General features: G+C 42.7%; 1 protein-coding gene across 4 annotated transcripts in view; it reads right to left on the bottom strand.

Moving 5' to 3' along the window:
• The window catches only part of UBE4B (ubiquitination factor E4B), a 119,325-nt gene that overhangs the window by 57,950 nt on the left and 34,598 nt on the right, over positions 1 to 26,777 (bottom strand). For 3 of the 4 annotated variants that reach the window (XM_087858306.1, XM_045776882.2, XM_045776884.2), the window contains exons 2-3: positions 22,543 to 22,729; positions 5,594 to 5,729 (exon numbers count right to left, since the gene is read on the bottom strand). In XM_087858306.1, the coding sequence (XP_087714432.1) occupies positions 5,594 to 5,729; positions 22,543 to 22,729 (323 nt within the window). Of the gene's footprint in view, positions 1 to 881; positions 959 to 5,593; positions 5,732 to 22,542; positions 22,730 to 26,777 lie in introns of those variants that run through there. The other variant, XM_045776883.2, reaches the window with a different exon arrangement.

Genomic DNA, 26,777 nt, shown 5'->3' on the forward strand with positions numbered 1-26,777 from the left:
TACTTTCCTACTTCAAAGGAGTCTTGGCCATTCTTGGCCTTCGGCTCTTCCACACATACTTAAGAATCAGCTTCACAGATTCCTTAAAAATCCTACTGGCATTTTCAACAGAATTTCATTGACTCTGGAGATCAAATTGGGGAGAAAGGACATCATTATGTTATTGAGTCCATAGAAAAGTATCTCTCTCCTAGTATTTAGGTCTTCTTCACGGTCTTTTGATAAGCCTTTTTTTTTTTTTTTTTTAAGTAGGCTCCACAGTCAGCACAGAGCCCAGTGTGGGGCTTGAACTCAAGACCCTGAGATCAAGACCTGAGCAGAGATCAAGAGTTGGACATTCAACTGACTGAGCTGAGCCACCCAGGTGCCCCTGGTCTTTCAATAAACTTTTATAGTTTTCTCTGTAAGTCTTTCACTTCTTTTGCTAAATTTATACCTAGGTACCATATGTTTTTAAACGAAACTGTGAATGGTACCTTTTTAAAAATTAAGTTTTCTAATTTCTTGTTGCTAGTCCATAGTCATGTAACTGATATAGACCCCTTAGAAGCATCTTCTTTACTTATACGTAGGATTTACTAGGTAGAAAATATTTTCATCTCCAAATAATAACTGTTTTATTTCTTCCACTCTAATCCTTATTTGTTTTACTGCACTAGGTAGGATCCCCATGTCGACCAGACGTAGAAATAGCAGCCATCTTTGTTCTTTTTCCTGATCCTAAAGAGAGTGTTTCTAATTTCTCACCCCTGAGTATGAGAGTTGCTGTAGTTTCTTGAGAGACGTCCTTTATATTAGAATAAGGCAGGCTACACTGAGGTTACACACACACACTTGGAAATCTTAGAGGCTTAACACTATAAGGGTTATTTCTTGCTTACGCAAAGTCTGGTGAGAGTGAAGCATCCTTACTCCATCTTTAATCTATGCCATCTGCAATACACAGCCTCCAAGGTCACTGGAGCAAGAGAAGAGAGGGATGGAGGAGGAACATCGGCTCAACTGCCTTCGCCTAGAAGTGACACATGTCACTTCCACTCACAGTCTACTGGACAAAACCAGTTAGTTGGCCCCCATCTAACTGCAAAAGAAACCGTAAATGCCGGGGAGCATGTGCAATATTCGCTGAACTCTGTCTCTGCTATTTGTCAATTTAGGGTGCATCTTTCTGTTTCCTGTTTGCGAAGATTCTTATCATGAACTCATGCTGAATTTTACCAAACTTCCCCAACTACCAAGATTATATGGCTCTTCTCTTTAATATAGAATGTGGCAAATGATATTTATGGATTCACTAATGCTGTACCCTTGCATTCCTGAGATAAACCCAAGTGGCTCACCTTAGGTTATATTATTACTTTTAACTAAACTTACAATTGAAATATCTGTACGGACCTATCCATACATGATCACGTGTGTTTGGCTGAATAAAGCTTCACAGAAGAAATACACTGAGGTAAACAGCACCACATCAAGAAACAGAGCATTACCAGCACCCCAAGAGCACCCTGATGACCCTTGCACAACCGCGCTAGCCCACAGTAGCCACGACCCTGGCATCCAAGCCCACACGAGTTTTGTCTGCTGTTTACGTGTTACAGTGTTTGATTTGTCAGTATCTCAAGATTTCTGCAAATACGTTCATGAGCATGATTACCATCTAATCTTTCTCTTTCATGTTATTCTTGTCTGGTTTTGATATTAAGGTCTTACTAGCTTTGTAAATTGAGCTGGTAAGTAGTCCCTATTTTTTAAAATTCTCTGGAAAAATTTGTGTATAACTGGAATGGTAGAATTTACCCATAAAATCATTTGAGTGAGGGGCTTCCTTTGGAAAATTTTAAAATACTGATTCAATGTATTTCGTGGTTTTTGATCATTCAGGTTTTCGCTCTCCTCTTGAGTCGATTTTGGGAGAATCATGTTTTTCTAGGAGTTTGATTTTCATCCAGATTTTCATGTTTATTTCATGTTGCGTATTTACTTTGTTTTTTCATGGAATTCTCTTTTTTAATAACAAACATTACTGAGATTCCCCTTTCTATGCAGGCATTGCTCTAGTTGTCAGAGAGGTCGATGAACAAACAAAAGGGACAAAACGATCCCTGTGTCAGGGAGGCTACCTTCTAGTTAAGAGGGAGAAAGACACCACTAAACATAATAAACAAGTAAAACCTACCGTATAAGGATAACTGCTACGGAAAAACTAACGAAAAGGCAATTGAGAGTGAGGGCCTTTCCATTTTAAATGGGTGAGCCTCACTGAGAAACATCACATGAACACAAATAGGAGGGGGGTTGGCCGTGCACATATCCAGGGAAAGAGTCTTCCCAGAAAAGGGTTTTTATTTCCAATACTTATTTATCTTCTCCTTTTCCTTGTTTCATTTATAATATATTATAGCTTTACAGTTTCTTCTGAGGACCATTTTACGACATGCAGCTCGCAAAGTGGAGTATTTCTTGTTCAGTTCTAGATCCTTTCAAATTCCTATTACAATTTCTTTGTTGATCTATATTTAGAAGCGTGCTCTGTTTTAAAAATTGCCAAATGTATGACAGAGTTTTTTTAAGTTTTTTTTCTTCTATTAATTACCTAACCTCATGTCCTCGTCGGAAAACATGATCTGTGTGACTCTGCCTCCCGAAACGCACTGGTCGTCGGGTATTAAGAGAGAATGTGCAAAGTTCTGTATCTGTCCATTAGATTCAGCTTTTAGCTGTGTTGTTTAATTTGTTCACATGCTTACTGATGCTCATTCTCTCCGATTTGTCGATGGAGGAAAGGGATGTGTTAAAATCTCCCATTAACGATGTGTCACTTTCTTCTAGTTCTACTGTTACGTGCTTTACTGCTCTTGCCGTCCTCATAGAAACTGTTCAGTGCTGATTTCTAATAATACTTTGTGCCTTAAAGTCTAATTTACGAATATGTTTACCCCGGTTTTCTTTTGTTTAGTACTGTGTGGGGTATCTTTTCCCTTTCTTTCGCTTTCAACGAAAGGTTGAAGATCTAACCTAATGTTTCAGGTGCGCCTTCTGTAAACAAGGATAATAAAGCTGAGTTCTGTTTTGTTTTTTCCCCCAATCTAGGCCTTTTCACTGTGATTCATTGTGATTACTGACCAATTTTCACTTTTTTTGACCTTCTTATTTTGTGCTATTTGTCCCTTTTCTAAAACTTGTGTTTCTTTCTTCCCTCCTTTTGAATTGACTTAAATCCCCCCAAGCTCCCAACTCCCGTTCCATAGTTTCCCTTTACTGGTTAGGAAGATAGACTCCATTCCCATTCTTTTAGTGGCCACCCCTGAAATTTTATCGAGTACCCTTAACTCAAAATCTAAAAGTTGGCCAGTATCTTCACCCCTCTCCCAAGTAAACAGGGACCTTAGAGCTTGCTCTAATCACCCCGCTTCTGGCTTCCCTGCTGCGCTGTCCATCATGCTACATCTAACTCATTGCTTTCCTTCTCTTCCCCAATATCACCTTATATACCATTACAGCTGTTTTGTGCCGCCAGCGTTTGTTTAGATGTACCACATTTATTATTTTCTCCACTCATCCTTCCAGCTTGCACCTCAGACATCAGTCCTGGGACCACTGTCCTCCTTCTTCAACTACATCTGCTAAAATGTGGGGTCCTCTCGTGGCAGACTACCAGGTTGTGTTTGGTTGATTGTTTTCTGAATCGTTAAATGTCTTCATTTCACTCTTGCCCCTGAAAGACAGGCGCATGAGGGTACAAAATTCCCAGTGGGCAGTTCAGCGTTTTCACAAACCCAGGGAAAGAGTCTTCCCAGAAAAGGGTTTGACACTATTTTGACACTGCCTCCATGTGACTTCCGTCATTCAAACATCTAACTATAGTTCTTTGCTAGATAATCTCTTTTCTCTCTCTGGCCACTTTAAAGGTCTTTTGTCTTCAATGTTTGGAAACTTTACTATAAAATGTCCAGACACGAAATTCTGTTCGTTTAATCAGCATGTGAGTTGCTGGGCTTTTTGAACCAGAGGATTCGTATCATTTATCAACTCTACAAAAATTCGTAGCCATTTATCTTTTTGATAATGGCTTCCAAACCAGTAGAGGAAAAAGCAGAGAATAAAGAGGAGTGTGGGGAATTGCTCTAAGTCTCTCTAGTCTCTCCTTTTGAATTTCCATTAGGTGTATATGGGCTCTATGTCCGTTATATCTCTAAATGCACTGCGTAGTTTTCGTCTCTTTTTCTCTTTGTGGAACACTCTGGGTAATTTCTTCAGCTCTACCATTTGATACGTTAACTTCTCTAGCTATGTCTAATCGACGGTCTTAACTCTCACGTCAAGTTTTCAATTTGAATTATCTTTTCATTTCTTGAAATTCTATTTGGTTCTTTTTCAAATGTGCTTGGTTGTTTTTATAGTTGCTTTCCCCATTCATGTTTTCAATTCCCTTTGTAATTTATTTAAACTTATGTATTTTGTATTCTGTATCTGGTAATTCCAAAACCCCAAAATCTCTAGGTGAATAATTCTGTTGTTTCTGATTCTTACTCATGGTGGCTTTTATCTAGTGTGTTCTGTGATTTTTGACCATGAGCTCACACCTCTTGGGAATTTTTCTAAGGAAATCTCTGAAGACATGGATGATTTATGCTGGCTTCTGCTAGAGGCCTTACAGGCATAATAGGCCTGGCTCCAATATATATGGTAGTTCTCAGCTTGACACTTTCAGACTATACCAATAGTATAAATCTAGGTCCTAAACCAATGAAGTCACCCACTGGCCATGAAATTGCAGAGATGACTTGATTTTTTAAAAATATATCTACTCAGAGCTAAGCTAATAAGAACACAATTATTTTTACTCCGCAGGGTTGATTTTTTTTCTACCTGATCTTTTTCCTGAGAATGTAGTCCTTTCTGAATTCTTACCTAATGTGAGGTGATCTCTGATCTGGCTCCTCACCCCAATCCCAAGTGCTGAAGCTCTATGCCAATGCTTCTTAGCCTTTTCCACATCATAACACACATCGAAAATAGTATTTGTCTGGTCCACTGACATAAACTGTGGGAGCTGCTTCAGGGCAGAGAAGACAGGTACTGGGGTGGCAGATGGGGGGAGGGGTTCTGGCCTGCCTAAGCAATAAAGTAATCAGTACCTCAGCCACTCTGTCACCCACTCATGGCACCCTGACAGCACAGGCCGACTCTGCTCTAGGACATCCTGACCTTTATGGAGCTCCTAAGGCATGTGGCTTACCTGTCTGTACCGTTCCAAACTTTCCAATTTCACTGATCAGTAAAATTTTGAAGAAATATTTAGGGACTGACATATGCTTGTCAACATGGGATGTACAAAACAAGGACATTAGAAAAAATTTAAAACAATTTTTTTTACCACTTATACAATTATTTCATTAAAGACATTTCCATACCAAAACCAAAAAAACTTATAAAGAATATTTCAGAATAATACAAAGACCTAAATCTCATCTCGCATTAATTTGCTAAGGACTGGCATGAATCTCTGGGCTGGCACTTGGGACTAGTGGACTAGACTCTTTCCCTTTCCATAATCCCAACAGCTTATTGGAAAACTGGCTTACTTTACCTTTTTTCACAAGAGACACCGTCGATATCCATGCTCTGGGAACGTGAGAGAGACTGAGATTGGGTTTCAAGGCTATTGGAGGGCGAGCTGCTGAGAGAACTGACTCCTTCACTGCTCTGGCTTCGATGAGCTACTCCTAACCAGAAAAGACACGAAAAATTCAGTTTCCTGTGAAGTAACATTAAAGCCATCTGTAACGGCGACAGTCAACACACACAATCAGTATTCAGACCATCATGACAGTCAGCAAATGAGGAATCTCTATCAGGAGACCATGCTAAATGTTTAATATTAAAATCACAGAAACAGCAAGAAATCACAGTTTATCCATATAGGTCATATGAGGTCAGTGACACAGCTATATCTGACAGCCCAAACTGACTCCTCATCATTCGTCTTTCACCAATTCAAATATGGTCCCTGAATACAAATTAGCTTCCATGATGGTCCAGAAAAATCCTTGAAATGTATCAATAATAAGATAAATTAATAAATGGCTACAGAAATATAAAGATGGATAGATCTGTGACACAGCAAATATACCAAAACGTTAATGGTAGGATCTAGATGGTGTATAGATAGATGGTGCCCATTGCAAAATTCTTTCCACTTTGGTTTAGGCTTAAGATTTTCACAACAAAATGCTGAAAACATGCCAATAGAGCCATCTAAGCCATGTCCTTAAATACAGATCAACTCATTTATTGATTGAACGTCTCACTGGATGATAGTTTGGGGAAAATAAAAACCCTGATGCTGCCCTTGCCCTCACGGAGCCTACAGTACAGTGAGCCACAGCGATGAGTACCGGGCAGATTCTTTCTTTCTTTCTTTCTTTCTTTTTTTAAAAGATTTTATTTATTTATTTGACAGAGACAGAGACAGCCAGCGAGAGAGGGAACACAAGCAGGGGGAGTGGGAGAGGAAGAAGCAGGCTCCCAGCAGAGGAGCCCGATGTGGGGCTCGATCCCAGAACGCGGGGATCACGCCCTGAGCCGAAGGCAGCCGCCTAATGACTGAGCCACCCAGGCGCCCCCAAGGCAGATTATTTCTTACCAATGGCTTTAAAACCATGTTTTTCTCATAGAAATAAAAAACTACTCTAACTCTACAAATATCTTTCCACGAAAAACAAAACAAAACAAATTTTACCCAGGCATTTGCAAGTACTTTAAAAAATACATACATATGCTGCTGAAAAGAAAATGAGACTGACACTAATAATACATTATATGTTAATTAACTGAATTTAAATTTTAAAAAATGAGACATTAAAAAAAAACCCAACACAACAACAACTTGAATTACCATTTATAGCTGAAACAAGTACCAAGTGGATAAACTTGAACACTCCCAGCATTACAAGAAAGTAAACTTGCCACCCTTCCCTGTCTCTCGTTGAAGATCAGAAAACATTCATCCATTCCTGATAGCGGGTTTTAACCTGTTTATTAAAGCTTCTGCAGGACTTGTGAAAGAGAAACTAAATCCTCTATTCCTAAGTAGACTCAAGGAGAATACAGAAAAGTACCTAATGTGGTAAAAACACTGAAATAAGCCTGGAGAAGACAGAAAAACTCCAATTCCTGAATTCAAGAATGTCACCCAAAGTAAGTTCTCACTAACTATTTACTGAAGGAATAAATAATACAGCCTCAACAAGGTCCTCAGGAGAATAATATTTTACCTAGCACAATGAGAGGTCTAACAATTTTTTTAAAGGATTTATTTATTTACTTATTTACAGAGACAGTGCACGCATGAGTGAGCGAGTGTGAGCAGGGGGAGGGGCAAAGGGACAGAGATAGAGAGAATCTCAAGTAGACTCCACACTGAACTCAGAGCCCTATGTGGGACTCGATCTCACAACCCTGAGATCATGACCTGAGCTGAAATCAAGGGTTGGACGCTTAACTGACTGAGCCACCCAGGTGCCCCTACTAGCTTTAAATAAAATTAATCAATAATAATAAAGTTCAACAATTTTTACGGAATAGCAATTAAGCAGCTTTAAAATTTCTAGCTTATAAATAAAACCAGTTCTAAAATTAAACAGGGTAAGTTGTTTTAAAAAACCTGTATTGCTAGGGGCACCTGGGTGGCGCAGCGGTTAAGCGTCTGCCTTCGGCTCAGGGCATGATCCCGGCGTTGTGGGATCGAGCCCCACATCAGGCTCCTCTGCTATGAGCCTGCTTCTTCCTCTCCCGCTCCCCCTGCTTGTGTTCCCTCTCTCGCTGGCTGTCTCTGTCTCTGTCAAATAAATAAATAAAATCTTTAAAAAAAAACCAAACCTGTACCGCTAACACAGCACACTGCGCTACGCTATGCGTACAATGACCCTATGGTAATACAACACCGGGTACACCAGACAGTACAGAACACTGTGTTTGCAATATTTTAACACCAAGCATATCATCTGAATTCTTTTTTTCCTGAACCCTCCATGTAATCTTCATGTTCTGGGTCCAGCGGGGCAATTCTCCCCAGAATTTATGATGTATCACAGGGCTCCTCAATCCCACCTAGAAGCTGGCGTGACCCCACTGTTTCCTTAAACTTAAAAAATGGAATGGTGTCTTTGACTTTATTTAGAATCAATATAAATTAAATATTGTGGCTAAAACCAAATCAAAGCAACAGCACAAAATCCTGCTTTGTTTCCAAAGCGCGCGTGCGCACACGCACACACACACACGCACACGCACAGGTGGCTTCTGTGGTGCTCACTCTCTCCCGCTCCTAACTTGGGAAACTGCTGTCAGGAGGCCAAATTTCAAGGAACAGAGATTTCCCCCCTTTCTTCATCTTCATAAAGGCAGGTATTAAAGAATTAAAACAGACATAATCTCCTCCAATTCTCCTTTACAAGATGAGAAATTCTCTGCATTATCAACTTAAAAACAAGTCTTCAAAAAGTGAAGGTGTGTGTAACAAAGAATGGAGAAAGCCATGCCTGCCAAATAAAAGATGAACTACAAACTTTCAAGATGGCAGCTGTCCAAACTTTTATTACTAATAAGAGCTTGTTAAAGGAAAATTATACATTCTGGGTGGGAAGGCCATAATTTTAAAGGAAATAAAGAGGGTTTCGCTTCTCTAAGATTTTCCTCCCAGTACTACAGTATTTCCTGAATGCTATTCCCTTTCAGGTATAAACCAGACCAAATGCCCATTTAAGCTGTAACACTAGATCTAGTCGAGTATTTTACACACACACACACACACACACACACACACACACACACACACACACAGGTTAAGCTGTTAAAAAGGTATGTGTGTGGTGGGGGGTGACTTGGAAGGTCTTGGCCAATCCTCTTCCTTTACTGATGAGAATACTGAGATCTATGAAGTCTAAGAACTTCCCTTATTAGCAAGTTAGAAACAGAGGCAGGATTAAACTACATGTCTCCTGACTGTAAAGAAACTGCTGCTATTTCTGCTGCCCCAAATTGCTGAATACTTCTCTGATCACAGCTATTTTAAACCAAAGCTATATGCTTCATGCATTCTAAAATTACAAAAGCAAAACTTAAAAAGATATTAGTGTTATAAAAAGAACCATCACTCTACTACTGATCAAAATTCTAAGGCTACTTTACATAGGTCTTGACAATGAACTAAGCTAAAGGGTTAACATTCATGGAAAACACAAAGAACGCTCATAGTTTGGCCAATACCTAACCTCACCCCTCGACAGTACTTATAAGGAGTATATTCTATTCCATAAAGCTGACTGATACATTCAGTCAGCAGCTAACTTTCTCTGAAAACATTTTGTTCTTGTGAACTAACACAAACAGAATGAAATTTCAAACCTGAAAAGAAAGAGAGTGGTACCTAAAATATTAAGAGAAGAAAACCAACAACTCAAATTAGAAAGATGATTTAATCGTATTTATGAGGTAGAGTTTCCCTTCTTTCGTGTCAGAAGGGCGAATCATGCAAAGAATCATACACCTGGAATCAAAAGACCTTGACTGCTCCTTAGAGAACTGGCTGAGTGGAGGGCTAGTGCACAGGAAGGACAGGATGAGCCTGCAGCGCCTTACGGTGCCAACGAGACAGTACTCAAAAAAATAAAAAGACGAGCATATCAAACAGAGGAGTCAACCCAAAAGAGCACCCAACGGCCAAAGCTAGAACAATCTGTGTAAAATAATAATGCAAAGATAATTACAGCACTTTGAATTAGAACTCAAAGTACAGGGGCGCCTGGGTGGCTCAGCCTTTAAGCGTCTGCCTTCAGCTCGGGTCATGATCCCAGGGTTCTAGGATCGAGTCCCGCATTGGGCTCCCTACTCAGCAGGAGGCCTGCTTCTCCCTCTCACACTCCCCTTGCTTATGTTCCCTCTCTTGCTGTCTCTGTCAAGTAAATAAACAAAAAATCTTAAAAAAAAAAAAAAAAGAACTCCAAGTAACAAAATAAATATACATGAGTTCATACTGATGTAAGGGAGAAGGGACAAATGTCCCTTACAGAAGAATTCCACACGACATATCTACACGCAGACATTCCCCGCTCCAGAAGGTGAAGCTTAATTCCCACTGCCCGAGTGGGGTAGGCTGGACTTAGGAACTCGATTCCAAAGAATTGAGTGTGGAAAGGGAAAAAACATCCTGACTTCATAGTGGAGAGACGTGGCGATCACCAGCTTAACCAGGTGAAGGTGAACATCACCAGGGGTGTGGTATAGACAGTGTGCACCCGAAGAGGAAGTGATGAGAGGGGCCCTTCGCATGTGTGATTCTCTTCCCTCAAAACCCCAACCCCCAGTCTAATCACAGGAAAAACATCAGACAAAGCCAAATTAAGAGATACTCTACAAAGCTCTTCAAAACTGTCAAGATAATGAAAACCACGGAAAGACTAAGAAACTGTCACAGACCAAAGGAGACTCATCTTTAGTTAACAGCAGTACCCCGAAGATTTTTATGGTTTCAGGCCTCACAGTTAGGGCTAGTTCTTCATATATTTTAAATATTAACCACTTATGAGATATATGATTTGCAAATTATCTTCTCCCATTCTGTAGGTTGCCTTTTCGTTTTGTTGATGGTTTCCTTTACTATGCAGAAGCTTTTTATTTGATGTGGTCCCACTTGTTAATTTTTGCTTTTGCTGCCTTTGCTTTTAGTCAGATCCAAAACACCATCTCCAAGACTGACATCAGGGAACTTACTGCCTGTGTTTTCTGCTAGAAGTTTCACGGTTTCCAGTCTTACAATCAAGTCCTTATCCATTTTGAGCTTTTAATGTATGGTGTAAGGTAGTCTAGTTTCATTCTTTTGCATGTGGCTGTCCAGTTTTCCCAACACCATTTACTGAAGAGACTGTCCTTTCCCCGTTGTACATTCTTGGCTCCTTCACTGTAAATTAATTGACCATATATGGGTGGGTTTACTTCTGGGCTCTCTATTCTGTTCCATTGATCTACGTGAATGTCTTTATGCCAGGCCACACGGTTTTGATTTCTATAGCTTTATAATAGTTTGAAATCAGGTAGTGTGATGCCTCCAGCTTTGTTCTTCCTCAGGATTGTTTTGGCTATTAGGGGTCTTCTGTGGTTCCACACAAATTTTAGGATTCTTTGTTCTGTGGAAAATGCCATTGGAATTTTCATAGGAATTGCGCTGAATCTATAGATTGCTTTAGCTTAGTATGGACATTTTATCAATATTAATTCTTCCAATCCATGAGCACAGATCTTCCCATTTATTTACATCTTCTTTAAATTCTTTCATCAACATCTCGTAGTTTGCAGCGTACAGACCTCCTACCTCCTTGGTTAAATTTATTCCTCAGTATTTTGTTCTTTTTGATGCAACTGTAAATGGGATTTTTTCCCCCCATAGTTTGTTATAACTGTTTAGAAACACAAGAGATTTTTGTAGGGGTGGCTCAGTTGGTTAAGCTTAGGTCATGATTCCGGGTCCAGGGATCGAGCCCCATGTCAGGCTCCCTGCTTAGTGGAGAGTCTGCTTCTCCCCTTCCTTCTGCCCCTTCCCCCTGCTTGTGTGCTCCCTCTCTCAAAAACAAATAAATAAAATCTTTAAAAAACCCAACAAACAAGAAATTTTTATATAGTAAGTTCGTATCCTGCAACCTTACTGAATTCATTCATCAGTTCTAACATTATTTCGGTGGAGTCCTTAGGGTTTTGTACATAGAGTATCAAGTCATCTGCAAATCTGACAATAGTGACAGTTCTACTTTTTCCTTTCCTTTTAGGATGCTTTTTCCCCCCCAATTGCTTTGGTTAGGACTTCCAAAACTATACTGAATAAAAGCAGCAACCACGGGCAACCTTCTTTTGTTCACAATCTTGGAGGAGAAGCTTTTGGCTTTTCATCGCTGAGTTTAACAGCAGCTGTGGACTTATCATACGTGGTCTTTCTTATATTGAGGTACATGTCCTCTATACTCCCTTTTGTTGAAAGTTTTTCTCATAAGTGGATGTTGAGCCCTTATTCTGCAAGCTCACATAATTTTTATCCTGTTTTGTTAATGTGATTCATCGCCCTGACTGATGTGTAGATGTTGAACCCTCCCTGGATCCCTGAAATAAATCTCACATGATGACCACATACGTAAGATCCTTTAATGTACTGTTGGTTTGGGTTAGCTAATATTTTGTCGAGGATTTCTGCACCAATATTCATTGGGGATACTGGTCTACAATTTTCTTTTCCTGTGGTATCCTTTTCTGATTTTGGCACCAGGCTAGTGGCTGGCCTCATAAAATAAGTTTGGAAGTGTTCCCTCCGCCCTTTTTTTTTTTTTTTTTTTTTTTTGGAAGAGTTTGAGAAGGGTCAGTATTAATTCTTTGAATCCGCTAGCGAAGCTGTCTGGTCCTGGACTTTTATTTGTTGGGAGGTTTTTGATTAATGACTCGATCTCCTCACTAGCAATCCGTCTCTTCTGATTTTCTATTTTTTCCATGATTCAGTCTTAGAAGGCTGTATGTCAAAACACTAATTTTTCTTAAATGCACTCCCTCAGACTCCAATTGGGAGACTGGAGACAGATGGCAAGAAAAAGTGCCAGCATATTCCCAAATCAAAAGCAGAGAATTACTTCCTGGACACATACCTACTATAAGCTCAACAGATAGAGAAATACAAGACAGCTTTATTCAGAGTTTTCAATCCAGTCAGGAAAACAAGATAAATGCACACAGAACTACGAACGGCTTGTGCAGCACGATTCCTAAGGGTTATCAGTGTCTGGAGTGAGTATGATGGTGACTAGAATAGGAGCAGAGATGCTCTGAAAACAGAACATGGAGTTAAATGAAGGGGGGCCTGATCAGAGAAGACCCTCAAAGCTCTTGGACTACATTACAGCTGCAAACACGGAGACAAGGAAGACTTCTGAGCAGGTGACATGTCTGATCTCTCCTACTAAGCCATAAATTCCCCAAGAGACAGGAAGTACATTTCATGGAAACCACTCTCACACATTACTGACTTCTGTGCTCTTCCTGGACTTGAAGGCATGACCTAAGCAGTGAAAGTAGTAGTGTCATAATGTTCACATCCCACTGTGTGGGCAGAGTGCTAGTGGGTAGGTTTGGAGTCAGATGCAACAGAAGTTCAAGGACCATGGGGCGCCTGGGTGGCTCAGTTGTTAAGCTTCTGCCTTCGGCTCAGGGCGTGATCCTGGAGTCCTGGGATCGAGCCCCACATCGGGCTCCTCCGCTGGGAGCCTGCCTCTTCCTCTCCCACTCCCCCTGCTTGTGTTCCCTCTCTCGCTGGCTGTCTCTCTGTCATATGAATAAAATAAAATCTTAAAAAAAAAAAAAGAAGTTCAAGGACAAGGTTAGCCTAAATGGGGATAGAGGAGGTGAAGAAAGGGACCAACCCCAGGTCGAAACAGGAAGCTGGTTCCCAGACCTACATCCCTCTAACAAGCTGTCAGCACTCTGCCCAGACTCCCAAAGTAAGTACCACGACCCTAGGAATGACACTCTATAATCCAGCCCGTTATAATAATGCAGCCAGCCCAACAGACAGAACATCCTGCCCCTTTGGGGGCCAAAATACATGTAAAATACAACCCCGTTGGGTGACCAAAAAGCCACTCCTGTGAGATGAAATACCCGCACCAGCAGAGGATACACCGGTCACAACTACAGCGAAAAGGATTTCAACCACCACCAGGAGCCTCCCAAGCCCTGCAGTCTGCAAGGGGTCCCACTGCAGCCCGGGGCTTGGAACTTCTGCCTGAGCCTCTGCCTCCGGCTTGCTTCTGACTCACCCTGGAGCCCTCTTTCCTGCCCTCTCCCAAGCTGCAGACCAAGTGGAAACAATAGGGCTTCTTTCTGAAGAAGAAGAAGAAGAAAAGATTTAAATACCGGATTAGCAATCAAGGGTAGGATGAAAGGTTATAATTTTGTCATTGCTAATAGCATTCTTAGCCAAAGACAATTAACTATGAAAGTGTGGTTTTGTTGAAATTTCTATAAATTGCTGCTTTTTAATAATGATGTTCAGTATCAGAACTAGAGAAGGAAGTTGAGGAGAACTAAAGATGACTGTGCCGTCCCAGGCCTTGCATCAATCATCACCAAGCCCATTTCTGCCCCAGGACCTTTGCATCTGTTGTTCCTTCTTTCAGAAAAGAATGCCCAACAGATAACCACTTGGTTTGCTCCCCAGCTTCATTCAGGCTTCTTTTGAAATGTCATCTTCTTAATGAGGACTACGTCAACTCTCTAACGAAAATAGCAATGCCGGGGCGCCTGGGTGGCACAGCGGTTAAAGCGTCTGCCTTCGGCTCAGGGCGTGATCCCGGCGTTCCGGGTTCGAGCCCCATGTCAGGCTCCTCCTCTATGAGCCTGCTTCTTCCTCTCCCACTCCCCCTGCTTGTGTTCCCTCTCTCACTGGCTGTCTCTATCTCTGTCAAATAAATAAATCTTTAAAAAAAAAAAAAAAAAAAAAAAAAAAAAAAAAAGAAAATAGCAATGCCTTCCTCCCCTGGCAACATAATTCTCTGGTTTCTCCACAATAATTCTCACCACTTGACAGATTTTATGGTTTTTAAAACCTGTTTGTCTTCTCTCACTAGACTAGACCTAGAACAGAACCGAACAGACACACGAAAGCATTTATTTATTTATTTTTATTATTTTTTTTAAAGATTTTATTTATTTATTCCACAGAGATAGAAACAGCCAGCAAGAGAGGGGAACACAAGCAGGGGGAGTGGGAGAGGAAGAAGCAGGCTCATAGCGGAGGAGTCTGATGTGGGGCTCGATCCCATAACGCCGGGATCACGCCCTGAGCCGAAGGCAGAGACCCAACCGCTGTGCCACCCAGGTGCCCCATACGAGAACATTTAAATCAACAGGCAATAAAAGAGGGCAGCATGAGTTCACAGCGTTCAGTAGATCACTGGTACCAACCGGTACAAAATGAAATGTAAAACAGATCATAAAACATGTCAAACGAATCTGGAGGGTTTAGAATAACAAATGTAATGGGATATGGAAGGATGTTCCTTATTTTTAGAAGTAATAATAATCCTAAGTTGTTGACTCCTGCCCGACGAGGGGCCCTCTGACACCCCCACCGAGGCCCGCCCATCTTGGCTTGCAGCCCTGGCTCCTAACACAGTGCCTAGCACACAGAAGGCATTAAACACGTGTTTAAATGTATAAATGGAAGCAGGACGAAGACCATTTTCAAACATAAGAAGAATTTAGGTTAAATTATTATTAAGTATATTAAAGACTAGCAGTCAGACAGAGGAAATGGCTTCTGCGTTTCTAATCCAAACCCTGGAACTAGCCCAGAGGCCAAACATATCATTTGGCTTCTTACTCATTCCAAACAGGCCCCGCCGTTCATTTCTGCTCCCAGAGTAGAGGTTCTTTACAACAGATGGAAACAGAATTCAGGGGGTCGATATTATAGTAGCTGTTCGATTAGCTGCTAGATCTTTTATTTAGAGCATTTAACACAGAAACACAAATTACTATGTCACAATCTTTAAACATATTGTGATAACTATATTTCTATATAATTGGTTTCCTTTGTAATCCTACATTTTATTATCTGCATTTAAAAATATACCTTGAGATGCCGATCACAGGCTTCCCCAGTTTGCCAAAAGAACTCAAGAAAAGACAACAGTCTTTCAAGAACTCCGGCTGGAGAGGGTAGAAAAGGCATCCAGGAAACTTGCTCCACTAGACCTAAGAATTCTGTCAAGATAAAACCAGCTGATAAAGGATTCACTGGGGAACTCTTGTGCAAGAATGGCCACATCTTCAGAGAGGTCACAACAGCCAGGAAGGGTAGGGCTTTAGTCGGATATATGCAAGATGTCCGAGGGGTGGACATCAAAGGGAACAGAAGGAAGAGAAGCATAATTTCAAAACAAGACTGTAAAATAAAAATCGTCCAAGGGGGTTAAGAATCTCTGAAGGCTGGGCAATCACGACCCGATCTAAAGACGGGGGAAGGAACTAAGAAAACCAGTTCGTCCTCCCAGGAATTTATTAAGCATAGGTTCTTAAAAGGAAATGAAAGAACACCTTCTCCCATACTGGATGGTAAGCTCTTCCAAGAAAGAAACTGAGCCTCACTCGTCTTCGCATTCCCGTGACCTAGCACTGGGTCTGGCCTGCCGTAGGCCCTAAATCAACAGGCTGAACTGAAACGTAAAAGCAACATAATCAATGATGACTGTAAAAAAGAGGCAATCAGCTGTAGGAAAAATATCACCCATACTTTTAAAGTTTTCAGACAGGCAAAAGCAATGTCATATTAACAATGAAGCAAAAAAAAAAAAAAAAAGAAGAAATATCTGAGGAAGATAAATGCAAAATTCAGGATAGCAATGGCCTGCTGGTGTGGAAGAGAGGTGCAGAGAGCCAGAGATTCCCCCAGGGGTTCACAGGCGGTGCTGTCTCATGGATGTTATCTATCACGTATGTCCAGAATATTCTATAATAACTTTTTAGTAAAACTCTAGAAAAAAATAGGCTTAGGGATTTTAAAAATTCTTCTTCAGAGTGCCAGGAAAAGCAAAGAGACAGCTGCAGCTAGTCATGGTGAAAGAGTAATGTTCTCTAGAACTCAAGGGGCGCCAGTCTGGCTCAGTCAACGGAGCGTGCAACTCTTGATCTCAGGGTTTTAAATTCGAGCCCCACATTGGGTGTAGAGATTACTTAAAAATAAAATCAATCGATCAATAGAACTGGAGTCTTATTTTGCATCTAACATTCCCAACAAAAAATATTTTTTCATTCATTCAGTTATTTAACTAGTGACACCGACAGAGTACCTACCATGTGCCAGCATGGTACTGGGGAGTGGTTCTGGGGATGGTTCTGGGGATAAGGGAATGAACAGCACTGACGAGGTCCCTGTTCTAACCTTATGTTCTAAGCGGGGGGGGGGGGGTGATTAAAAAAAAAAAAAAAGTCCATAAATGATATTTCCACTGGAAGCAGGGTCTTTGCAGACGTCATGAAGTTAAGATGAGGTCATGCTGCTTAGAGTGGTCCCTAATCCAATAATTGGTGTCCTTGTAAGAACAGGGAAACTTGAACACAGATACACACAGAGGGATGGCCATGAAAAGACAGAGGACATTGGAGTGGTGTGGCCACAAGCTGAGAAACGCCAAGGATGGCCAGCAACCAAGAGAAGCTGGAAGAGGCCAGGGGTCTTCATTGGAGCCTTCTGAGGAAGCACAGCCCCGCCGACACCTTGACTTTCAACTTCCACCCTTCAGAATTGGAGAGAATACCCTGTCGTTCCAAGCCATCAGGTGTGCGATACTTTGCTATGGCAGCCCTAGGAAAGGGGGCATTGCAAGAAGCTGGGACCACCGATGGGAGAAGCAAGTAGCAGGACTCACTGCAGCCTCCCCACCCTTGCTCTAGTGACCTGTAGCAGAAAGCATCTCAACTAAGGAGGCTGCCAAGTGCCCGCCACGTCACTCCTGGATGAAGAACTCCTCCCCACGGGTGCCCGTCCACCCAGGATTTGTGTCTGTCAGAAAGCACTTCTTGATTCTGGAACAGGAGCCTCTCCTTCATATCCAGCAGACAATATATCTACCTATGGGCCTTCCATCTACCATCAAGGACCACAGAAAACAAGCACTCACCTTCAGCTTCCTCACAGCAACTCTTTGCATTTTTTTAATGGAAAGCTACCACATCCTCTTGAGATTTTCTTTTAAGTCATACATGCCATGTTGTTTTGGCCATTTTCTCTTGTGAGTCACTTATCAATTCTCTAGACGAACAGAGTTAACGCGCCCGGCACGGTTAAAGGCACTGGGATACAACGGCCGGTAAAATGGACCCAAGTCCCTGCCCTGTGGCTCACGCTTTAGTAGGGGAAGCTGAGAAAATGGGATCTACAAGTCACGTATGGGCTACGTCAGCTGGCGACAGAGCTCAAAGAAGCAGCATCCATGTCAGAGAGAGATAGCACCTTCACACGGTGTGGCCAAAGAAGGGGACCCTTGCAGAAACATCTGAAGAGCTGAATGAAAAAGCCACGTGGATTTTTAGGGCCCCAGCATTCCAGGCAGAGACAGCAAATAGGAAGGTCCCCAACAGGGGTCATGGCTGGAATGTCCCAGAAAGAGCAAGGAAGCCAGTATGGCTGGAGGAGAGGCAGCAAGGAGAAGGAGCGCAGTGGGAAAGGAGGTCAGAGCCAAAACAGGGCCAGGTCACACACAGCCCCAGGTCAAGGTGAGGACTGTGGCTTTCATTCTTGATGAGGCGGGGAGCCAATGGAGGGAGCCAACAGAAGACTGACGTGGCCCACCTTACAAGGTGCTTATTTTCTGTTTTGTTTAAACTTGTTTATTTAATAAATTGGTGAAAAGTTGTTTATCCGACCTGCCAGGCACACAGCTAATAATATCTGCCTAACCATGATTATGAATAATGGTGATTTGGTGATTATGTGAGAAACATAATCAGGACTGCAGAGCGTAGAGTGCGCGGGCCAGAACTAGCCATCTAGAGCTGCCCAAGTCTTCCAGGAGTTTGTGATGGCAGCGTCACGAGCTTGCTGTGAACAATAACCCTGCGGTTACACGAGATTGTACTTGTGCTTTAGTGCGACCCAGTCCGGGCTACCCTAAGAGACTCAAGTGAAGCGAGGGTAGGCACGGAGACAGCAGTTAGGAGGCCACTCCGATAATCCAGGCAAGACATGCTGGTGCCTTGGACCCCGCTTCTGGCCCACTATTTGTTTTTGTAAATAAAGTTTTACTGAAGCACAGCCACGCTCATCATGCATTGCCTGTGGCCACTTTTGTGCTACAGGGGCTGAAACAAATAGCTGTGACAGAGATTACACAGCCTGCAAAACCAAAAATATTTACTACCTGGTCCTTTACAGAAAGTTTACTGACCCCTGATCTAGACTAGGAGGAAAAAAGAAGAGGTGATGTTTTAGGCTTAAGCAACTAGAAAGAAATCAGCTGCCATTTGTTGAGATGGGATTCTAGGAGAAGACGAGATGTGAGGAAATACCAGGAGCTCAATCTTGGACGTGTAAACTGTGAGATGCTTCTTAGACGATGTAGGAGTCTGAGGTTCAAGGAACAGTTCTGGGCTGGGGAAATCAACCTAGGGGCCAGCAGCTTAGAGATAATAATTAAACCTGGAAAACCAGATAAAATCAGTAAGAGAACCGACACAGATGGAGAGGACAACAGGTTAAATATTGAGCCCTAGACCCCTGACATTTACAGGTCAGAAAAATGAAAAAGAACCATACAGAGCAGCAAGAAGAAACAGAGACAGGATGAAAGCCACGAGAGTGCAGAGCTCTGGAAGCCAAAAGTGCTTCAAGAAGAGGGCCAAAGCCCCATCAACTGAGGCTGAGACGGTGACTCAGAGCAGACCGCAGGAGGCCTCACTCAGCTGGATTCGAATCAGCAGTGGGTGCAAGGACAGACGAAGGAGACAGAGGATAGGCAAGTCACTCCGGAAGTTTTGTTGTGATGCAGAGCCGGTGGGGTGGAAGCTGGCAGGGGAAATGAGATCAAGAGAGTTCCTTTTTATGTATTCCCACGATGGGAGAAGGAACAGCACGTATAATGACTGTTAAAAAAAATAAAAGTTTTCCACTTGAGATAGAAAACCTGACGAAGCAGGAAAGATGGGAAGCGCTGGGGCAGTGGCTCTGAATAGGACAGAGGAGGTGGGATCTGCGGACAGAATTCAGTAAGGGGTGGAGGTTCAAGCTTAACAAGAACCGGCCACGCGTACAGGCAGGTAGGAGGATGCGATGATGGGCAGCTTACGGAGATTCCCTTTCGCTGGTGTCTGTCTTCTCCATGCAATAGGAAGGCAGGCCATCAGGCCAGAGCTGCACAGAGAACGAGGTGCTGCCGACTGAAGGAGGAGGTCTGAGACAGACCTGTGGAGTCGGGGAGTGAAAAGGAAAAGAGTGTGTGACCACAAATCTGAAACGAGACAGATAGCATGGTTCTGAGTTCTTCTCTAGTCTTGTTCCACTGCAGGAGACAGAAAGGAGCCAGGAAATGGGATCTGAAACCAGGAGCACCGACTGGGGTGCCTGGCTGGCTCAGTCAGTAGAGCATGGAACTCTTGATCTCAGGGTTGTGAGTTCAAGCCCCACATTGGGTGTAGAGCTTACTTGAAAATAAAATCTTTAGGGCCGCCTGGGTGGCTCAGTTAAGCGTCCAACTCTTGATTTTGGCTCAGTCATGGTCTCAGGGTCGTGAGATGGAGACCTTCATCAGGCTCCACACCCAGCGAGGAATCCACTTGGGATTCTCTCTCTCCCTGCCTCTGCTCTCCCTCTGCCTATGTGCGCACCTGCTCTCTCCCCCTCTAAAATAAATAAATAAATCTTATAAATAAATAAATAAATAAATAAATAAGCTCTTTATGAAACAAACCAACCAGGAGCACGGTTTAACCAAGAAAATAAGACAAAGTGAGAGGGAGACAAGAGAAAGGAGTGACAATGAATGACTATGGAATTTAAATGGGACAAGGAGGGAAGTGGGGACCCCAGGGGAGTGAGTAGTGAAGACAGTGGCACAGAGGGGGTGAGCCAAAAAGCTGAAGGTGGTGGTCAGAAAGTCACTGAGATGGAAAGGTCTAGAGCATGACCACAGCCATGAGTGGCTGATGCTGGATGGAAGACAAGGTCACTAAGGGAAAGCATCTCAAAAAAGTGAAAGGGCAGAGTCCTGGAAGGTCATCCACGTGGCTACTGAAATCACCATGAATCATGACACGGGCTGTGCTGGGGAGACGGTGGACCAAACGAGGCAGGGGGAGCAGGCTCAGGGGACAGCTGCGACAAGGGCAGGAGTGGGGACTACAGTCTGACGACACAGGTTCAAATCGATGTGTTCTTAGGGAGGAGGAAGAGTGCTCTAGAAGAAATGAGAAAGCACCAGAGGAAGAGTGTGAATTCAGTGGGAGCCCCAGAGGAAGGGCTGTCCACAGAGAAGGATTCTGCCAGGGACTGACCGTGAGCATTTCAGAACTCGGGGTGGGGGGAGAGAGGTGTATAGAACAAGCCTTACAGAGATTAGAGACTGAGAGGTAAGGGTTAGGGTTAGGGAGACTCAGTGGGTGACATAAGCAGGACAGGGCACATGCCGTGATGATTCCTGGTGGTCCCAAAGAGGCACGGTGCCATGACCAGGTGCTACGACCAGAAGCATGCGGAGCTCCGGTCTCCTGCCAGCCCACCGCTGATGCGAAGAGATCTTAGACCCCTCCCCATCCCACTAGCTCTCCCCCAACAATCTCCAGCATTCCAGGTGGGACCTGGTCATGGTGGGACAAACAGCATTGTTGGTAGCACTGTCTCTAAGGAAAGGGTAAAAACCCAACTGGAGTCCCAAGCCTTTCCCCTACCAGAAGACCATCATGGCTTCTCAAAGGTGTACAGAGGAGACACTTCAGGCAAAGGCACTGTTTATTACTAACTGATGGTGCGGCCTAAGCATCTCTCACTTTTATAATCAACAGAAGGGTGTATAAGCAGTTATATTTACATGGGGAAGAGTCCACAACGATGCCTAACAAGAGCTATGGTAAAACTCTGCAAATACTCTTAACTGAGGAGTTACCTAGTTCAGAAAGACAGATTATGTGGAAGGCAACTAAGGGAGTGCATTACATGACTGCAGAACCAACAATCGTATTAAATTATTCAATGACATGATGACGAATGCAGGTCTGAATGCACCTGCTTTTTCAAATTAGAATCCTAATTATAATACTTATTATAATGGTAATAATTCTTATGTTCAATAGAAAAGTTCACTTGATAAAAGACAGATATTTTCAAATATACAGTATGTGTCAATATCACTGTTTCCCAACAAAGACAGTCGTGCATATCAACTGTGAGCCCGTTAATTATAAAGAAAGAAATTTTCACATTAGTTAAATAATTGTCAATGAGATAGCTATAAAACATCCCACCAGGCAAACTTTTATACCCTGAAAATTCAGAGAAAGAGTTACAAGACAGTGTAAAATGAAGATAAGGAAATCCATAATTAGAGGCTTATTTCGACCATTATTTCAATCTTGCATTTTCAGATGATTTTATCATAAAAGAAAAGCACCAACCAAACTCATAAAATCAGCTGAGCCAAATGAAGTCTTAATCGCTTTGCCATCAGAGTAATTAAGACATGACCCTGTTCGAAACAAAGGATGAAAGTTATGGAAAAGGAAAACAATTAGTTTTAACAGATCGCCATCAAAATGAATAGAGATGAACAAAACACAATATAATGATCTTAGTCTTTTAAACTACTGCTTGCAGGATTTTTTTTGTTTTGTTTTTTTGCTTGCAGAACGTTAGAAAGTTGCTGTCCAATTCATTTCACCCTGTCGTGAAAATGTCACAACCGGAAGCCTCCTGGAAAGCTACGACCGAAACGATAAGCGTCTGAAGGGAAGGCTTACCTGATGCACCTATCGGGGAGGTAGCTGGGGTCATGTTGTGGACATTGAGCCCAAGGCTCTGGGAGGGGCCTGGGGCTGACGCTGCTATAGGAGGCCCCAGAGGGTTCTCCCTCTGCGGCGAGGTGAGTGGGGTGGTCGGCTGGGAGGTCTGTCCACCAGCAAGTCGTGCAAGGCGCCTCCGTCGGATCTACAAGAGGAGAGAAAAGACATTCTGTAACTCAACCGCAGAAACACAATTCTGCCCAAGAACAACGTTCACGATGTCAGTAAGCATCGAAAACCACGCTGGAGCTGAACAACTGAATACGCCTTGAGAAAAAGGACTCATTCAAGACAAGTAATAACTTGGCATAGCAGTACTTTCACAAACTACCACCTCACTTTTTAAAAACTGCATCTTATTGCCTTACAATCCTGTTTATCACACTTCCTTAATAGATAGCATGAACATGCCAAGACATGCCACACTTTTAAACACACCGAAGCTTGTCATTTTAATGAAACTACGTAACTTGGTTATTTTAAATAGGTGAGTTGATTTGTTTTGTTTTTGTTTTTTTTGAGAGAGAGGGGGTGGGGGAAACGGCAGAGGGAGAAGGAGAGAGAGAATTCCAACAGGCTCCACACCAACGCAGAGCCCAGCGTGGGGCTCGATCTCACAACCCTTGAGATCATGACCTGAGCAGAAATCAAGAGTCAGATACTCAACCGACTGAGCCACCCAGGCACCCCTAAATAGGTGAGATTTTAAATAAATACTCAATTTAATTTACTAAAGCAAAAGTTTCAAAAGTAACAAACGTTACACTAAGACACAAATTTTGCCATCACTTTCAGGAGCAAAGCAATTCAATTTTTCTTACTTAATTTTCTTACTTAATATAATCTGCCACTTCTCCCTTATAATAACACCCCAGAGTTATCCAGTGATTACAAATATCCACCACAAAATCCCAGTGGATCACAGAAATGTCTCCCTCACATTGGATAATCATTAAATTATAAACAGGCGGTAAACTCTCACCGACCACCTGCTGTCCCAGGCAGTGAGGACATGAACTACTGTGATAAGGCTTCTGGCTCGACACAGGCAGCAAAGAAGCAAACCAACGAGGCTGCTTCACTCATTCCGTTACAAATAAGGACGATGAAAAAGCTAACCTGTGACAAATGCTAACTGGGATGGACCTCATCTGAGCTAAGAATCTGTCATTCCAACACTGCAGAAAATCTGCTCCTTTTATCATTCGAGACAACCAAGGACATCCTGATTCTTGACCCCGAAGCTGAGAAGCCCACTCCTATGCCCCTGCTGCAAATACATCTATCAACGAACTTACACAAAATCCTGATGTTGTCTGGTTGTTCATCGATCTCCTTCACTAGAATTAAATCCCTCAAAGGAAAGATCAGGTCTTAATTATTAAAAATAAACAGTGAGTGGTGCCCAGCTGGCTCAGTTGATTGGGCACGTGACTCCTGATTCTCGGGAGTTTTAAGTTCAAGCCCCAAATTCTGGGGCAGAGATTACAAATTAAAAAAATAAAAAATAAAAATAAATTAAAATTAAATTAATACCGACGCAGCACTTTGTCTTCTAGCAATGGTCTCAGCACCTTGTAAATCCATACTCAGTCCTTATAATGAGCCTTTGTGGGTACTTATGCCCATTTTATATATGAGCAAACTGAGGCACAGAGGTTACATCCTTGCCTGATCAGTAAGTGGCAGAGCTAGAATGTGAGCCCAGGCAATCTGGCTCCAGAGCCTATGCCCTCAGGACTAATCCAATTGTCTGGGATCTCTGGGGATCTCCAAGGCCCCTGCAGAGGGTATGCTGAGGCCAAAGCTACTTTTACAATATCACTAAGACATCTGCCTCTTTCGCTGTCATTCTCAAGTGTCCATATGGAGCTTTCCAGAGACTATGTGACATGTCATGTTGCAACAACTTAAATACAGAATTTAATATGAGAATTCAGCTGTATTCTAGTAAATCAGACATTTAAATGACTTGTAGGAAAAAGAAAAAGACTCGCAGAAGTGAAGATAATGTCACTTTTCTCACCAAATGTGTTTGTTTTGGAAAATGTAGTTTTTTTCATTAAAGATACATTATTTATATTAACATACAATGTTTTTATTATTTTTTTTAGGTTTCTCACTTTTTATTTCTACTACGGTAAATTATCAATGAATAGGACCCACGCAAACAAAAGCTCTTTGAGATCGTCACCATTTCATAAGAGTGTAAAGGAGTCCTGAGACCAAACTCTGAGAACCAGGCCGCTCTCTCTTACTCACCCTTATCTCCCTACTGCCAAGGCCCGCACCTGCTCCCTAACAGGTGCTCAGCGCTCCCTGTCCTGCGCTGAACACAGAATGGTGAAGGTCACCACAAATCATCCAAGGGAGAACTGGGACTGAGATGAAAAACCTCACTGAAAGAAATTATTGAAGTGTTTCTCTCATGAACACTTACCTGGGGTGGAGGGTAGGGAATGTGGACCAGAAATTCCTGATCCAATTATTCAAGCCAGAGACCCAGGATTTGTGTTCACTGCTTCCTCACTTCCCCTCACCTCCTCAAACATCCGGTTTACCACCAAGCTCTGCTCCTTCGACCTGGGTCTACCCTCTCCCCTCAGCTCCTCGGCCACGACCCTATCCAGGCCAGCACCCTCTCTCACCAGGCCCTCTGCCAAAGGTCCCAATGAATCTATCTGTGTCCACTCTAGCCTGGTAAAAGCAAAGGCTCCACATTCCTTTCTTCTAACACTTTCAAAGTTTTAGATTTCTGAAATGCAAATCAAACCACGATGAGATAACACCTCCTACCTCTTAAGATGGCTGCCATCGAAAATAACAAGTGTTCATGAGGACGTGGAGAAACTGAAGCCCTTGTGAACCAGTGGTAGGAATGTCAAATGGTACAGCCACCATTGTAAACAGGTGGGTGGTTCTTCAAAAAATTAAAAAGAATTACCACAGGATCCAGTAATTCCACTCCTAGGAAATACCCAAGAGAACTGAAAGCAGGGATACAAACAGCGAGCTGTTCACCCATGTTCACAACAGCATTATTAGAGCAACCCACGTGACCATCAGCAGATAAATGCATAAACAAAATGTGGCACACACGCACAATGGAACAGTATTCAGCCTTAAAAAGGATGTTCTGACACGTGCTGCAACACGGATGAACCTAGAGGACATGAGGCTAAGTGAGATCAGCCAGTCCCAGAAAGACAGACACTGCACTATTCCACTTACGTAAGGTCTCCAGAGTAGTCAAATTCATAGAGACAGAAAGTAGGAGAGTGGTTGCCAAGGGCTGGGGCGATTTTCAAAATCTAAGTATAGAATAAAATCTGAAGTGATAAGAAAGCATGTTATCCTACTTTCCCCTACAATCTATTCTCCACGCAGCGATCACAGTAATTCTTTAAAAACACAAACCACCCTCCCCTGCTCAAACCATTCAATAGCTTCCCACTGCACTTAGAATAAAAACCAAGTCCTCACCGTGTCCTATGGAGCCACCGGCTGTCTCTCCAAGCCCATGGAACACCACATTAGGTGGCAGCCACGCTGGCCCTCTGACACTTCCTAGAATACCCTAAGCTCTAGAGTACCCTAAGCTCTAGCTTACCTTCAGCCACTTGCAATTCCTTAAGCCTAGAAGCAATTTTTCTAATTCTCGGCATGGCTGATTCTTTCTCTTCCTTCCATTCTCAGCTAAAATGTCACCTCCTCCTGGAGGACTTCCCTGATCACTTTATCCAGCACGATCCTTCCCTCCACACTCATTGATACTGCAGCCCTCCAATCACGTTTCAAGCACTCTGCATGGTCTGTAATTACATTATCTATTTCTTTTGATTTTTTTAAAGATCTATTTATTCATTTCAGAGAGAGAGCGTGTACGCGCATGCACCCACGAGCGGGGGGGGGGGGCAGAGGGAGAGGGACAAGAAGACTCCACGCCGAGGACAGAGCCCCACGTGGGGCTCGATCCCACGACCCCGAGATCATGACCTGAGCTGAAACCAAGAGTCGGATGCTTAACCAACTGAGCCACCCAGGCACCCCTATAATCACATTATCTATTTCTTACTGTCTTGCTTACTGTTTCCCTAGTAGAACGCAAGCTCCATGAGAAAACCACATCTCTGCTGTTTTCACTGGTATCTCCAGCACTGAGTGTAGTGCCAGGCACGTAACAGCTCCGTACA

Source organism: Ursus americanus, chromosome 33 (assembly GCF_024610735.1).
Source record: "Ursus americanus isolate L20-20 chromosome 33, mUrsAme1.1.p, whole genome shotgun sequence".
Lineage (NCBI taxonomy): Eukaryota > Metazoa > Chordata > Mammalia > Carnivora > Ursidae > Ursus > Ursus americanus.